Source organism: Anabrus simplex, chromosome 5, assembly GCF_040414725.1.
Source record: "Anabrus simplex isolate iqAnaSimp1 chromosome 5, ASM4041472v1, whole genome shotgun sequence".
In the NCBI taxonomy this organism is placed as follows: domain Eukaryota; kingdom Metazoa; phylum Arthropoda; class Insecta; order Orthoptera; family Tettigoniidae; genus Anabrus; species Anabrus simplex.
Window position 1 is genome coordinate 450,881,687 of NC_090269.1, and position 16,695 is coordinate 450,898,381.

At 37.6% G+C, this 16,695-nt stretch overlaps 1 protein-coding gene across 1 annotated transcript in view; it reads right to left on the minus strand.

Annotated features, from left to right (window-relative positions):
- LOC136874637 (gastrula zinc finger protein XlCGF57.1) overlaps positions 1-16,695 on the minus strand; it is a 214,118-nt gene that overhangs the window by 164,843 nt on the left and 32,580 nt on the right. Inside the window, exon 4 of the mRNA XM_068227988.1 lies at positions 16,317-16,399. Within this exon, the coding sequence (XP_068084089.1) occupies positions 16,317-16,399 (83 nt within the window). The remainder of the gene's footprint in view (positions 1-16,316; positions 16,400-16,695) is intronic.

Sequence of the window (16,695 nt, forward strand, 5' to 3'; positions counted from 1 at the left end):
TGCTCACGGCAAGACAACTTGAAGAAATTTAAGGATTTATGGCTCTAATGTTGTGGGGGAGAGAATTCCATATTCTAGCTCCATTTGCAACAAAGGAACGGCTAAATGCTGCTGACCTGCTGAGAGGGATAGCAAGTGTACTGCCAGAGCATGTGTTATGCTGGTGGAAAGAGGATAGGAAATTGAGTTGTGAAGATAAGTAGTATGGGATATTCTCTTTTAATACTCAAAAAATTAATACTGCCACGTGGAGGTTTCTATATTGTTCAAATTTTAGAAGGGAAAGTTGTCGATAATAAGGGGTAACATGAACATCATAGCGTAAGGAAAAGATAAATCTAATACACGAGTTCATAGCACGTTGTAATCGGTTTAGTTGTTCTCTCGTGGCATCAATTAGTACTACGTCACAGTAGGAAAATATAGGCAGGATAAGAGTATTTATAAGCCTAATTCTCATGTTTAGTGGCAGCATATTCTGATGATATTTTAGTGGGTGAAGGGACGCGTACAATTTTCTACAGACATTTGTAATGTGCTCTCCCCAGTTAAGATTCTCGTTTATAATTACACCGAGATTTCTTACCGAGTTTTCGTACGGAATAATTTTACCAGATAAAGTTAGTGGAGGAATGTTTTTGTTTTTTGCCGCACTGATTTGTTTCGTCTGCCCAACAATAATAGCTTTAGATTTGTTGGATTAATTAAAATACAGTTTTCATGAGCGTATGCACAGATATTATTTAAGTCAGAGTTCATATAACCTATTGCTTGATTGATGTCTGAAATTTTGGAATGATAATAGATCTGTAGATCGTCAGCATACAAGTGGTATTTACAGTGTCTTAGCCGTGTCGATATATCGTTAATATAGATATGAAGAGAAGTGGTCCAAGTATAGAGCCTTGTGGTACTCCTGAAAATTTCATTACCCATTCGGATGACCTATTCTGAATAATTACGCGTTGTTTTCGTTCCATAAGATATGAGAGAAAGAATTCTAGAGCTGTCTGTCCAAGGTGAAGCGATTTCAATTTAGCAACCAGTACGTCTATATTTACCGTGTCAAAAGCACTGCTAAAATCAAGAAGTGTAAGTAACGTCACCTGCCTTTCGTCCATAGCGCGTCTCATGTCGTCTGTAACTTTCAGCAGGGCAGTGGCCGTACTGTGTCCCTTTTTGAAACCCGATTTGTAAAGGGTCAAGTAGCTTGTATTTATTTAAATAGTCGGTTAATTGCACGTGTACTATGCGTTCAAGAGGCTTGGAGAGAGATGAAAGTATGCAAACAGGTCGATAATCTGTTATAAGTACAGGTGAGGAAGTTTTGGGAACAGGATTTATAATGGCATTTTTCCACATCTTTGGAAGGAGGCCACTTGTGAAGCACGTGTTATATATATGAGTAATGGCAGGAAGAATAATGTCAATGATGTGTTGTATTATGAGTATGGGTATTTCATTAGGTCCTACGGCAGATGATGTGATTTATAATACCTCGCGTTTCACGTCAATCTCTGTGACTTCGCGAAATTCAAAGAATGGCCTATTTGGTGGTGGCTGGTTCAGAAGAGATTTTATAGTCTGTGATATTGTGTGTATTTCCGGTTTAATTTTTTACATCAGAAAAATGAGCATTCAATCTCTCCAGAGAGATGTCTGGATTACAGGGCTGGGGCAAAGCTTTCCCAATTCCAATGGAACGAAGTTGTTTCCAAGTGTTTGACACATTTAAATTTCCAGCCAGGTGATTGTAAAAAGAAGATTTCTTATCTCGAATTATTACTTTAATTCTATTCCGAAGTGTCCGATACTGTTCAAGCGCTCTGGAAGAGTGTGTGCGTCTGTAGAGCCGGTGTAACGCGTCACGGTGAGACATCATTTGTTTAATGTCATCGGTCAGCCATGGAGAAGGAGGTCGGGAGACTTTGGCCATACGCTTAGGTGCATTTTTATCAAGGAGACCAAGTATAAGTGAACTTAAAGTTTCAACTTTCTTATCGATACCGTTTATATTTTTTATGTCATCCCAAGGACAATTCAAGGCGTCAACTCTCAGATGAGGTCAAAGAAGAGTCGGGAGGAGGAGAATTTCATGGCATGGACTGAAATTCACAGTGCTAAAAGAATGTTCCATTTGGCAAGTGATCGCTCAACATTCACCAAAATAATCGCCAAGCCTAGGGGAATCTGAAATGGTACTTTGAGGAAGATGTCATTACTCTGCTTATAGATGGTGTTATACAGAGCACTGAAATTCTCTCTATAACCTGTAAATTTCTCCATAATCAATCATGGACAAAATGAAAATTCTGTTCACAGTGTGGTTAAATTCTGATACATACACTCACCCAGAAATCATACTAACTGCAAAAGAAGATTGGAAATCCATAAAAAGCAGTTGGAAATAGATAATTTTAGACTTGAAGCTTTCAGGTAGTCAAAAAGGCAGGACCTTCAACAAAATGAAGAAAAGTGAAAGAGACAAATGGTATGGACTGACATCAAGGTGATAAAAGTAAGCCGGGAGATACCATTCATGCTAGAGGAAAAGACATCTTAAAATTAAGGAACACGGCACCATTCATTCAAGAATAAAAGACATCCTATTGTGGAAAGTTCCTGGCAGTCAACAAAAGGCAGAACAGTCGTCCAGAGACAAGATTGTTGAACCTACAGGAGGCTTACCAGGAGCCCCTGGCATGTCTGAAGCCAAGGAGGAGTTGGTAACTTTATGTGAAGCTAATCATATTCCACCTATATAACACCAGTATTACAGAATGCACCAACAGTGCCAATTAGTAGGTTTCATCTACACCAGAATCTCATGTTAGATGAAAAGAGAGGATTGCACATCACTGTTGTACAGCTAGCATGTAAAATCAGTAGTTTCCTCTGTAAAAATAATTAGTATTGATTTTCCACCTTCAAGTTATCTGACGTTACATATCCCGATGAAGAAACAATTAAACAAACAAAAAATTGTTTCTACCACACTCGCCGTAACTATTAACAATTTCAAAAAATACTGACTAGAAAACTGTTATGACTGAAAATTATAATTCTTTAATAAAACAGCTATTAAAATCCATGAAAGCATATTGTCCATTATTGTATAATACTAAACAATGTCAGAAGTTGGTAATACATCGTTAATGTCTATATAATTTTGTGAAATGTTTACATTTTCCCACTAAATCAAAATCTTTAAACCCTTCCCCAGAAAAGTATACTCCTTTCTTGTGGCAATCTTGCAACGCGGCTGCAATATTAAGGCAAGCTGGAAAATTCTGCGGTCCTTCCTCACAGTAAGTCCAGATGGGTCGTTTAAATTGACTGCATACATTACACCAGAGTAGTATTTCACGTCAGTACACAGACGTCAAGAGCTCCTTTGAAACTGAGCAAACATGCTTTTCAATACATCGCTTTTGCACAGTTAAAATGTGTGTCACTTGCACAACTAAGACGCCATTCCCTGGAATGAAGCAGCACGTAAATATTTGAGTTTAGAAAAATCCACGACAAAATCTCAACAGCACTGAGGGCATTTACCTACAGAAAGATCTCAAGAGTGAATCGCACTTGTTAAGAGAAGACTACTACACTCGTTTGGAATATGCAGTCGGAGTGAGCAATCATGGAATATCAAAGATTACGCCTTCGTGAATATATTTTGCTGCATTCACCACATTGGAGTAGGCGTTCTCAGTGAAGCACTTCATGGGAATGATGTCGCATGTGATTATTAAGGTAACTTTTACGAGTGAACCTTTTAGAACATACTCTACAACAAAACGGCTTTTCTTGTGAATGAGATATCAAATGTGTGTCAAGATGAGATTTCAAGAAGAACGCTTTACCACATTCATAACAAAGGTGTGATCTCTCTTGTCTGTGAGATAGCATGTGTCTTTCAAGATTACTCTTTTGAGAAAATGCTTTCCCACAGTCACTACAACGATGTTGTCGATCAGCAGAGTGACTTGGATGTGATAACAGGTGCATTTTAAGAGTAAACTTTAATCTAAATGTTCTACCACATTCATTACAGGTATGTGGCCGAAGGTCACTATGTGTTAACATATGTTTCTTTAGATGAAATTTGTGTGCAAAGGTTCTAGAACATTCATTACATTGATGAGGTCGCTCACCAGTATGAATCAACATATGTTTCTTAAGAATGTCCTTACGAGAGAACGATTTCCCACATTCACTACATTGGTGTGGCCTCTCTTCATTGGGAGACTGTCCCTGAATGATAGACGGTCGAGCGGATGTTTCCTCAGATTTCTGTGGTATTTCCTCTTTGTAAGAGAACAGACTTTTATTGCATACACTACAGAGGTAAGACTGTTCTGTAGAATCATTTGGCAAGTCACTTCCTGGTTTACCGCCACATCCATTACAAAACCGCAACCGCGCCCCGGTATGAGTTAACAAATGTCTCTTCAGATTACCTTTTTGAGAGAAGGATCTAGTACAATAAGTACACCGATAAGGCCGCTCACCGCTATGAATTAGCAAATGTCTTTCAACAAGAGCCTTCCGAGAAAATATTTTCCCGCATTCATTACATTGGTGTGGCCTCTCCTCATTGGGAGGGACAACCTCAATTTGAGACGGATTAGTGAATATTTCTTTACATTCCTGTAACATTTCCCCCTTGTGAGAGCACGGCCTTTTATTGCATACATTACAGTGATAAGACTGTTTTGTAGAATCAGTTGGCAGGTCGCAGATCGTCTCACTTCCTGATTTAGCAACACATTCCTTACGCCAATGCAACCGCTGTGCAGTATGAGTTAGCAAATGTCTCTTTAGATTACCTTTTTGAGAGAAGGTTCTAGAACATTCAATACATCGATGAGGCCGCAAACCGCTATGAATGAGCAGATGTCTTTCAAGAAGAGCCTTCCGAGAAAATATTTTCCCACATTCATTACATTGGGTTGGCCTCTCACCATTGAGAGGAACTCTCTCAATGTTAGGCATCGGAGTAAGTATTTCTTCATGATGGAATGGCATTTCTCCTGCATGGGACAACGGCTTCTGATTGAAGTCATTATAGTGGTAAGACTGTTCTGCAGAGTTAGTTGGCAAATAACACATCAGTTCACTTTCTGTTTTCAATAGCTCACAGCAGCTATCAAATGAATGAACCAATCCTCTCATGGAAGCTTCTGAATTCTCCAGACTAAAACATACAAAACATGATCCCATTTATGAGGAACAAACCAATACAAAAATAAAGAATCCAGGAGGAAATGCTATATAGGAACTGAATCAATACAAGGAAACACTGTCACAAATAGAACATCTGAACAGCTTTACTACACAGTGAGCATATAGACGGAAGTTAAGATGACCTTATCAAGCATATACACTGTCAAATGCAGTAAAATGTAACAGCACTTTTCCACTGTAACATGAGTTGAACGGTAAGTCTTGCAGGAAACATAACTGCACTTATATATGCCTTGTGAAAAACTCAAAAGCTCTTGAATAAGTTTCAGTGTGGCAAACCCTGTAGGAACTGGGTCTTCACAAGTAGTATGTCTCTAAAGAGTATAATTCAAGGGAGAGGGGTGAGTGTTTACGAGCAAATCAAGTTGGAAGAGAACTGGAAGCATGAGGAGAGGATTAAGATGGTCAATCGTCATTGCCTACTACTACTACTACAGGCAATCGAATGATTTGATAATATTCATCCATTATTAGTAGCCCATCTATGGCCAGAAATGAGCCTGGTACTTAATATGCAGTTTGACACAAAAATAACTTGATTATGAGCGGTAATAAAGAGTCATGTTTTGAGGAAATGTTATTTAAATTGGCAGCTTTGAGAGGTCTAGGCTACTTCTTGTTTCAGAAATATCCTAGACTGGATTATTATTATTATTCAGATGATTTAAACACACACCAGGAGATATTAAATCAAACCCATTCACACCAGAAAAGAGGTGACCCACACATTGCTTTGAAATCAAATATATGATTTGAATACAAATAATAAAGACTATTTCATTGCAAACAACCAAGCTCTGCAATGACCACTGAAAAGATATAGTAAACGAAGTGTTGATTATTTATTTTTGGATGACCCAAATTAAGGAGTTGACCATTTGAAATTACTTATGGCATCTTTGGCGAAATGACATTAATAATAATAATAATAATAATAATAATAATAATAATAATAATAATGTTATTGGATTTATATCACTCTAAATACATTTATGGTTTTCCAGGATGCCAAGGTGCCAGAATTTAGTTCTGCAGAAGTTCATTAATGTGCCAGTAAATCTACAGGCACAAAGTTGAGGTATTACAGCACCTTCAAAAAGCACCAGACTGAGACAGGTTGAACCTGCCAAGTTGGGGTCAGAAGGCCAGCACCTCAGCCATCTGAGCCACTCAGCCCAGCACGAAATGACAAATCTATCGAAGAAGACTTATGATTTATTTCTCAAATACAGTGGTATCAGCACAAAATAGTATTATGGCTGCAATGAAGAAGGGAATTGCTAGAGAACTTCACCACCAAGCTTGCCGGTGATATATTCAAGTTACAAGTAACTATTCTCATTTTGGTTCCGTATTGAAGTTAACATATGTCTCAAATATTATTATTATTATTATTATATATTATTATATTATTATATTATATTATTATATATTATTACAATATTACAATACAGATATCTTCAATGTCGTGTTATTATAAATGTGATATATGACCTCAACTAGATGGGTTTGGTAGAAATGATTCTCCATGCTAAAGTAAACAACCATTCATGATTCATACTCACAATTTGCATAAGCACATCCAGGAGTAAACAAGTGAAAGAAATGGTACAGGTGGCAAACAATATATATATATAGAAGGCTCATTCTACCTGAAATAGACCAAGACAGACCAAGCTCTGCATTCACCATTATAGCAAGCATAGTAGCATAGTAGAAAAATTTAACCATAAAGCATGCACATGTACACAGAGAATGTTTCCAGCACAAGGTTCATAAGAATGGGTGTCCAAATTGCAGCAGCTTTTAAATGACACTTGCCACAAAACAATCTGAATGAAACCTAAACACGTGAAAGACAACAGTACATTCTCTACAGCGTAGAGCAGAATAGTAAATTTCATGTATGTCAGAGGAAATTTAAGGTAAATAAGTGTGCATTTAAAAACACTTAAACACTGTACTGAGAAGGATTTACAGTCAACTGGACGACAGTGATATTTATTTACTGCTGGCAAAGTAAAGAATATTTATTTTGTGGCTTACCTGTTGTGGGAAAATCCAATTGCAGGCAGATTCTATTCAGAACAACCAGCGAGTCAAGTACCCAAAAAACTTTTGGTCAAGAAAATAATTTGTAAGAAAGGTGGTCAACTATTTGCAAAAGAGTTAAGATTAGATAATACACATAATGGATGGTTTTAAAAGGGATGTACTAGCTTGATGAAGTAAAACATATTTACACACATTATTTATCTACAAAAATTTTCATGGAAGTAACTCTACTATGCAAATGGCACTATTATGAAAGAGCATACTATGGTACATCTTTAGAAGAGCTGAGCTAAGCAACTCAGAAGGTAGAACTCTGAACTTCAGAGCCCAACTTGGCAGGTTCGATGCTAGTTCAGTCTGGTGGCATTTGACGATGTTCAAGCAGAAGTATTGTAAAGAAAAAAAGAGAATTAAGTAATTTAATATATACACTTACCAGATATTGTAACAGAAGTTGAATCATGGCTGAGGAATGATATTATGGATGCAGAAAAATCTTTTCACAGAACTGGAGTGCGTACTGTACAGATAGGATGGGAATGGTAGAAGGGGGGGGGGGTATTCATTCTGCTGAAAGAAGAATTTGTAAGCAATGAGAAAGCTAAAGGTTACAAACAAGATATTCTAGGTGTAAGGCTCATCTATAAAGATAATGTCTTTGGAGTGTACAGTCTGGAAAAGGCTGGCACTGATGCTGATATAGAATTATTTGATAAGATAATCAGCTATGTGGGAAACAACATGGAGAGGAAAGTGATTGTAAAGGGAGATCACAATTTACCAAACATCAATTAGGAACGTAATACGAATGACAGGAATGACAAATAAGTTAATATGGACTGGACAGCTCATTCAGAAAGTGAAGGAACCGCACTAGAGTGATGGGGTGTTGATGAGCTCTATAGAGGAACTGAAGTAATACATAGTATCAGTATTCACAAATCTGTTTTTGTCGCAGTTAAAAATAAATGAGGCAGAAAGGATGGTCTTAAAAGTAGGATAATTAGGCAGTAAAATATGGCTGATAAAACAGGCATGAGGGAATATTTAAAAAGTAACTGTGACTGGTGGAAAATGGTAGAATAACATGTAAACAGAATCTGGGATGGGTCCAAAGCAATTGTTGAGGATTGCAAAAACAGGATTGTACCTTTCAAGGTGGTAATGAATGGTACAAAGAGCACTAGGAAAATTTTGCAATGTGCAAAACTGGTTGGCTGGACATCCCTCTTATGGTGAGGGATGAAAAGAGGGGTGAAAACTTGTCCGGAAGACAGCAAGGCACAACCTTCACACTAGTTGTTACCAAGCAGTGGAATTGAAAGCAAGTTAAGGTGTCAGTGTGTTCTAAATATGAATATCGTGTAATTATCTGCTATATATTTGCTCATGGATTAACTGTTGACCAGTACCTGGAGGAAATGACTCCTGTGCTGGGGAAAGACTGTCCACATTGGACAACAATTTTCCGCTGGTACACAGATTTCCAGAGTGGAAATTTTGGGGTTGAAGGTGATCCTTGTTCTGGGTGACTGTTTGAATCAGTGACTGAGGAAAACAATGAAGCTGTGAGGGAAATGTTGCAGCAAGAGAGGTGGTTGACATATCAGCAGGTAGAAGAGACTCTCCACATGCCTGCACCAGCTAGTCATTCAATTCTACATGACTATCTCCATGTTAGAAAGGTTAGTTCCCTTTGGGTGCCCCATTCACTTTCAGAGGAACAAATGGCACATCATGTGAAATGGGCCAAAATATGCTAAAACTGTTTGAAAATGGGACTTCACGTAACATCTATAGGCACATTACAATTGACGAAACTTGGCTTTATTAATAGGATGTCCCAACAAAATCCCAGAAAAAGGTGTGGCTGTTTGAAGATGAGGCAACTCCTGTGACTGTGCAAAAGTCAAGGTTAGTGAATAAAAGGATGATTGCTGTATTCTTCACTAAACGGGGCATACTGACTTGGGTTGCGCTAGAAACACAAAGGACAGTTACTGCGAAGTGGTACAGTGAGACTTGTCTGCCTCAGGACATCCAGGTTCTCAAGCAGTTCTGTCCAAGGTCATGGCTCAACACCTGGCTCTTGAATCACAACAATATTCCAGCTCGTCATGCTAATGTAACAATGGATTTTCTTGCAGATCAGGGTTGACTGTGCTAGATCACCCTCCATACAGTCCTGATCTTGCCCCATGTGTCTTTGTACTCTCCCTAGAAGTGAAGATGAAGCTGAAAGGGCAGCATTTTGCATCCAACTTGGAGCTTCTGGCAGCATGGGTTCAAGTGTGTGAAAATATAACCAAAGAAAATTGGCAGAGTTGGTTCAGTGAATGGTTTCGACGTATGGAGAAGTGTATTGAGTGTGGTGGAAATTATTTTGAAAAAGTCTAAAGCATTCAGTCACATTGAAAAACTTTCCTAGAGCCCTTTGTATTATAAAACACAAATAAACAGACTAAGCAGGAGGTGCAGGTTGGAAAGAAACAAAGTTAGAAATGGCTGTGGAAGTAAGGAGAAATTGAAGAAACTTCCTAGGAAATTGAATCCAGCAAAGAAGTCAGCTAAGTATAACATTATGGCAAGCATAATTGGCAGTCATACAAATTTTAGTGAAAAAAGGAAGGGTAGATATAGGTACTTTTCCAAGAAGGACATTCCAGGAATCATTAATGACCAAGGGCAGAGTGAATGTGAGTATCTTCAAAAGACTGAAGTATTCAGTCAGAACTATGATAAGAGATGCTTTTTGTTTAAAGGGGCCTAAAATCTAAGGTCATTGGCTCAGTCAGAAGTATGTAAAGATTGTTAGTTACAAACATAATGTCCAGATAAAGGGGGTGACAAATACTAAAGAAGCATTAAACTTTACCTATGTTAACAATGGCATTTGCAAAAAGATACAAGTGTTGAAAATGAGAAAAGCAGCTGGAATGTATATGACTTATACAGTTATACTAAAGACAATAGGCTGGGATAGAGTACCATATATGAAGTACTGATTTGATTAGTGTTTGCACAAAGGAGCTATACCAAATCAATGGAGAGTTGCTATAGTATTCCCTGTGCATTAAAGACAGCTTGATAGACATAGGGCTGAAAATTATAGGCCAGTCAGTTTGACATGCATTGCATGTAAGCTTTGGGAAAGCATTCTGATTATATTAGACATGTTTGCAAAATTAATAACTGGTTCATCAGAAGGCTTTCTGGTTTAGGAAAGGTTATTCCACTAAAGCTTAACTTGTAGAAGTCCAGCAAGATATAGCAGATATCTTGGATTCAGGAGGTCAAATGGACTGTGCTGTGGTTGATGTGTCTAAGGCATTTCATAGGGTGGATTCTTGGAGATTACTGAAAAAATGAGCGCAATAGGACTAGAAAAAAGAGTGACTGAATCAGTGGCTATATTATTAGAAAAAGAACTTAGGGAATTAGTATATACAAAGCTTAATCTGACCCTGTAAAGATCAAGTGGGGAATCCCTCAAGGCAATATTATTAGACTTTTATGTTTTCTGATATATATAAACTGTAAGAGTAAAGAAATGGAATCAGAGATAAGGCTTTTTGTGGATGATGTTATTCTTTGTAGAGTCATAGATAAGTTACACGATTGTGAGCAACTGCAAGATGACCTCAATGATGTTGTGATATGGATGCTGTTTAAAGTCAGGTTATGAGTTTCACAAATAGGAAAAGTCCTCTCAGTTTTAATTACTGAGTTGATGCGGTGAAAGTTGCTGATGGGGATCATTGTAAGTACCTAGGTGTTATATAAGGAAACATCTCCATTGATGTAATCACATAAATATGTTTGAAAATAAAAAGTACAGTTCTCTGTACATGGTTTTCAGAGTATATAGAGGTTGTATTGAGGATGTAAAGGAGAGAGCACATATGTCTCTGGTAAAACCCCAACTAGAGTATGGTTCCAGTATATGGGACCCTCACATGGATTACTTGATTCAAGAACTGGAAAAGATCCAAGGAAAAATTGCTTGATTTCTTCTGAGTGATTTCCAACAGAGAGTAGCATTACAAAAATGTTGCAAAGTTTGGGCTGGGAAGACTTTCTAGAAGGGAGATGAGCTGCTCAGCTAAGTTTTATGTTCTAAGTTTTCAGTGGAGAGATGGGGTGGAATGACATTAGTAGATGAATAAGTATGAGAGGTGTCTTTAACTGTAGGAACGATCACAATATGAAGATAAAGTTGGAATTCAAGAGGACAAATTGAGGCAAATATTCATCTAAACGTAGGGGAGTTAGCGACTGTAATAACTTACCAAGGGAGATGTTCAATAAATATTCAATTCCTTCGCAATCTTTTAAGAAAGGCTTATGAAAGCAACAGGTAGGGAATCTGCTACCTGGACGACTGCTCTAAATGAAGATCAGTAGTGATTGACTGTCAGCCTCATGTCGGTAGATTTTTTGACAGTTATAAGAAATCATACAGGACTACATTCTGGTACCTAGGTGTCTCCAAAACCCCTTAAATGTACTTAGTGGGATGTAAAAACCAATAGCATTATTATCGTCATATTTTGAAACATTTTAGATACATAGTAGTTACTTTCATGATGATGATGATGATGATGATGATGATGATGATGATGACTGTGTGAGATTCTAGGGAGATGAGGTGATATTCAGGGACAGAAACACAGGAGAACTACACTGACATGAAATAAATTAAATTTTTATCTGTAAACTTACAAAATGTTCTTTTTAAATGCACACATGGGTGTGATAAACACTGAAACTGTAACATTCTAGAGAGAAAACGCACATTGACACTGCTTTGGCAATGCACTGATTATAAAAAGAAAGTGAAGCACTCATTTTTACGATGTAAATTGTTTCAAGCACAAGTTGCTCAAGTTCAAAATATTTGTTTTGTACAGCGTTCTCTTTCGAGAGAGCAGAGCCACAGCCTACAGATCACACAAATAGGGAGGATACCTACTGGTCTGGTACTTCCTGCTCAGTCGACTGCCATGTGTTATCATATCGGACAGAACGCTGAGATGGAACACATTAGCGGTTGAAGTCACCACCAGTACAAAGTGTGTTACTGTACGAATATCCTTATACTAAAACCAGTGAAGTTATTGTTAATGTTCAACAATTTATGAAGAGAGAAGCTGTGCTTGCTCCATTGAAACTCAAATTTACAGTGAAAGGAGAAGTCGAAGCAACATGTGTATCATTTACTTCCATCTGACGAATCAAGAATGAACTGGAACCTATCTAAGCAGGGGAATCCTGGTCATTCTCAAAAGCTCACTAGGAAAGAACCAGGTGTCTTAAAAAATTACTTCAGAAAACTTAAATGAACAAGTAATTCACTGCGTGGTAAATAATTCTAGTTTAGAGAAAAAATACCCAATTTAAAGAAAATTTGTAAAAAATTATAGACCAATAAATTATAAAGAAATATTAACACTGTAAAAAGGTCTGATTTGGCTCCTCCATACACAACACATTGCGTTCAAACCACCAAAAACGACCTCAAACATGATAGCAGTTTACCCTGAATGCCGTAGTTGTGAAGTTTTAACAGAAGCCTTTGATGTGACACCTGGTCAAAAGCTTTGCTCCAGTTCAGAGTCACACAGACTATTTGCGAGACATCAGTCTGCTCCAAAGAGAACTGCCAGTATGACTTTTGTTAAAAGTGTTGTGCAGGATTTTCCAGGAACACAACCAGTGCTAGACATGTGGGGACAGTGTATGGAAGAATGTGAACTAGCAAAGGAATCCGCCATGACCAGGGCCTCACTCATTAGATCCCTCGCCTCCTGGTCAGCCCTATCTTTCCTCACTGCTGAAGAAGCTATTTCCTCCTCCTTTTTCTCTCTCCCAACCCATCTTTTCCCATCCTCTACTTTACATTTATCCTTCCTACCTTCTCCTTTCCTCCTGCTTCCATACTTCTCAGCACCAGTTCCCTGTTCCTCACTTCCGCTCTGTTATTGTACTTGCAGTGATTCATACCAATTTCTCACAGACACCGGTCATGAATTCCGATCCCGAATAGAGCTCTTAGCCTGCAATCGACCACCTATCTTCTACAATTCTCCCCCTTCCTTCCCATCCCTCTTTTACATCTACCATCTACTGTATCCTGCATATTGTTTGAAGGAGACATACTTTCTCTCCTGTCCTCTGAGAGAATCCTAATTATCTCCCTGAAACACTCCAACTCCTCATTCATACCCCTTAATGCCTACCCATACCCACAGTTTCTATGCCTACATTCCTAAGCCATTCTTTACAGAATAACGAAAATAAAAAGACTTATATTGTGCAAAATAATCCACATGCTGATGGAAGTGTTATGTTCTGGACAGGAATAATGCTGGGATGTTGGACCTCACCCATTCCCATCCTTGTTGCATTGAATGGCCTATAATACATTCAAGAGGTGCTGCAACCATTTGTGTTGCCCTCCCAAAAAGTGTTTAGCAATTATTTAATTCTAGCAGATGACAATGCACGAACTCACCATCATGGAATAGCCTTGTGGTATCTCCAAAACAGAACATATCCTGACTGGAATGACCTACACAGCCCTCAGATATTAATACAATTAAGCATGCATGGAACGATCTGAAAGTGGGCATTTTAAATCGTTCAAACTCAAAAGACAATCTTGAGGAACTAAGTAAAGAGGAGTGGGATTGTTTGCTCTGTGGCAAACTTAATGACCTCATTCGAAGCATGCAACAGTCTGTGTGTGGTATGGTCATACCCATTACTAGAGACTGCTAGCACCAGGTGATGAAGAGAGTGTCAAAGTTTTATTGTCTGGGTTTAATTACAGAAGATGCCTTTTATTTTACTTGTTGGGTATATATTGTTTAAAAAGTTTCGTTTGGAGGGAAATATGCTTAATTTTTCAAATACTAACTGAAAAACTACCGAAAGGTTGACTGTAAGAACCCAATAGAGTCTTATCCATGTTTTTACAAACTTCCATTAAGCTGTTTATATATAAATTCAACTAACTCTAACGGTAGTTATTTTCCCTTTGCACTAAATTCTTTAGTTCTAGTTTGACAAATTCCAAAACTCTGTAGCTCAAGATCTCCATGAAATGAAAACTGCAAGTTTGTCACAGGGTATTACAGAAACAGGGAGCACAATTCTCAGTCTATAACATTATACAAAAAGAAACATTTGTATTCATCAGTCCTATTTTCTAGATCATGCCATGCGTTAGAGAGTGCAGAATGATGACTAAATCCTTCCTGTTGAGAATTATGAATTACAGTAGGACTGGCAGAAGTACTTGTTCTTCACATGAGGTAATGGAGCTCTCGAGGTGCGATCAGTTGACTGTTACAGATGTAGTTGGCCAGTTGCTACACTCACCAACTATCTGGTAATGCATGTCTGAGATGTATGTTAAGTAAGAAAGCAAGGAGACAATCCATTGGCCACGAAATACTGACGAACCGATACCTAATCTACACGAACGTTTTGGAGAATAACACTTGTGCAAAATAAAACATTAGAATCCTTCATTTTAAAACAAAACAGCTAGACAAAAGGCAGAGTTGCCAACATTTTACCTCATAATATACTCACTGCCTCAATATGGAAAAGAAATTTACTATCATAGCAGCCTCAACCTATCACTCTGACTCATTTCCCACTTATCTTGCTTTTACTTTCATCCTGAAGAATTTCTGAAACTGGTTTCATACCTCTTACTTACGACCACATTTCAGTCTTATTGGTTTGGTGGCACTTGCAATACTGTGATAAGTAAGTGAGTGGTAAACCATAGATTGCCTGTGATCAGCAAATAGTGCACAAATCAGCTCTTACTTCCAGGACCAGATGTGAGAAGAAAGATTGTGAAAAAGCTGGAGAAGCCTGAGTTAAATGTTGGAGGGCCGTAAGAACTTGACATTTTGACAACTTTATTGAATGTCATCAAAACGCAAGGAGGTAAAGAGATGATGAAGAATAAATGAAATACAGAAGAGGCAATATAACACACCAGCCTCTGTGGATCAGTGCTGGAATTCCACCAACTGGATCCCAGGTTCATGGCTTTAAACCCAACAGATATAGATTTACAAATGTCAGAATAAATTCAGAGCCTGGAAAGCAATAGTGTGATATTCAGATAATAAGGGTGTACTTGATGCATTTTGGATGACGTTCTTCCTTTCTTAACTTATTATCCTGAGTATCCACAAATATGAAACCTATGTTCAATAGTTAATTTAATTGTTTCTATAGTGCTGAATACACATACCAGGACCTCATTATATATATCACTCTTCATGTGTGTGTTTGATAATAGTGCCCTAACGTTTTAATATAGATTTATTTCATGATTGGAAATGATATTTATACAATGTTTTAACATCAGTATTTTAATAAGTTTATTTCAATTTCCGAATTATTTGTTAAATGTTTTAATTTTAAATTGCTTTAGTATTATAGTATCCAACTGTAGTAATAATGTATTTATCACTTGTATTCCTTATTATTGGGTTTGCACCTATCAGAATCTCAATAAATGTTAGAACTGGATCAACTAACTGCAATTAATAAGACCATGAAATATAGGAGAGAATCCAGGCAGGTGTCTGATGTTAAGCTTCCCTCTCAAACAACTTTAAAAAAACTAATCGACTGGACAACACCAAAATAAAAATCTACTATGGCTTCATACGAGCCACTGTATTCTATTGCCGCAAAGAAAAGTGGATCTAAAATCATGGATATCATATAACAAAAATACCGCTAGATGTTATGGTTGAGTGAAGGGTGGCACTGGAAGCGCTTCCAGAACATTGTAACATGACAGGTTCTAATCTGAAGACTTGAGACCGAGAGTCAAATGTAACAGTACTGATTCACGGAGACAAGTACAGAATTCGGGAACGAACTGGGTGAAACTGTGCTGGATTTGGGATCCAGAGGCCAATACTCTACCACTTGTTCACAGAGGACACGAGTGAACACATTGTTGAGACTTTACTTACTTGTCTCCGTCTTTGGAACTTGCATGTAGTTGACCACCTGTATGTTCTTCTTTGAATATTTCATCCTTAACATCAGCAAATAGCTGTAAGCAAACAATATGGAATATAAATTAAGAAGTGTAGAGTACAGAGGTAACTATAATAAAAAGATATAACTGAACAAGACATTGCTGACAAAATTAATATCATATGTGCATGATAAAAACATAATTTATTCTCCCAATGTACAAATATTAAAAATGGAAATGAACCAACAAGTGTCATGTGACAACTATATGAAGACAGAAACAAGGAAAGGAACATATAAGAACAAACATAATGAGAGAAAAGCACAGGAAGAAGGAGCAATAAAAGAAGAGAAACTTGAAGAGACAAGGAC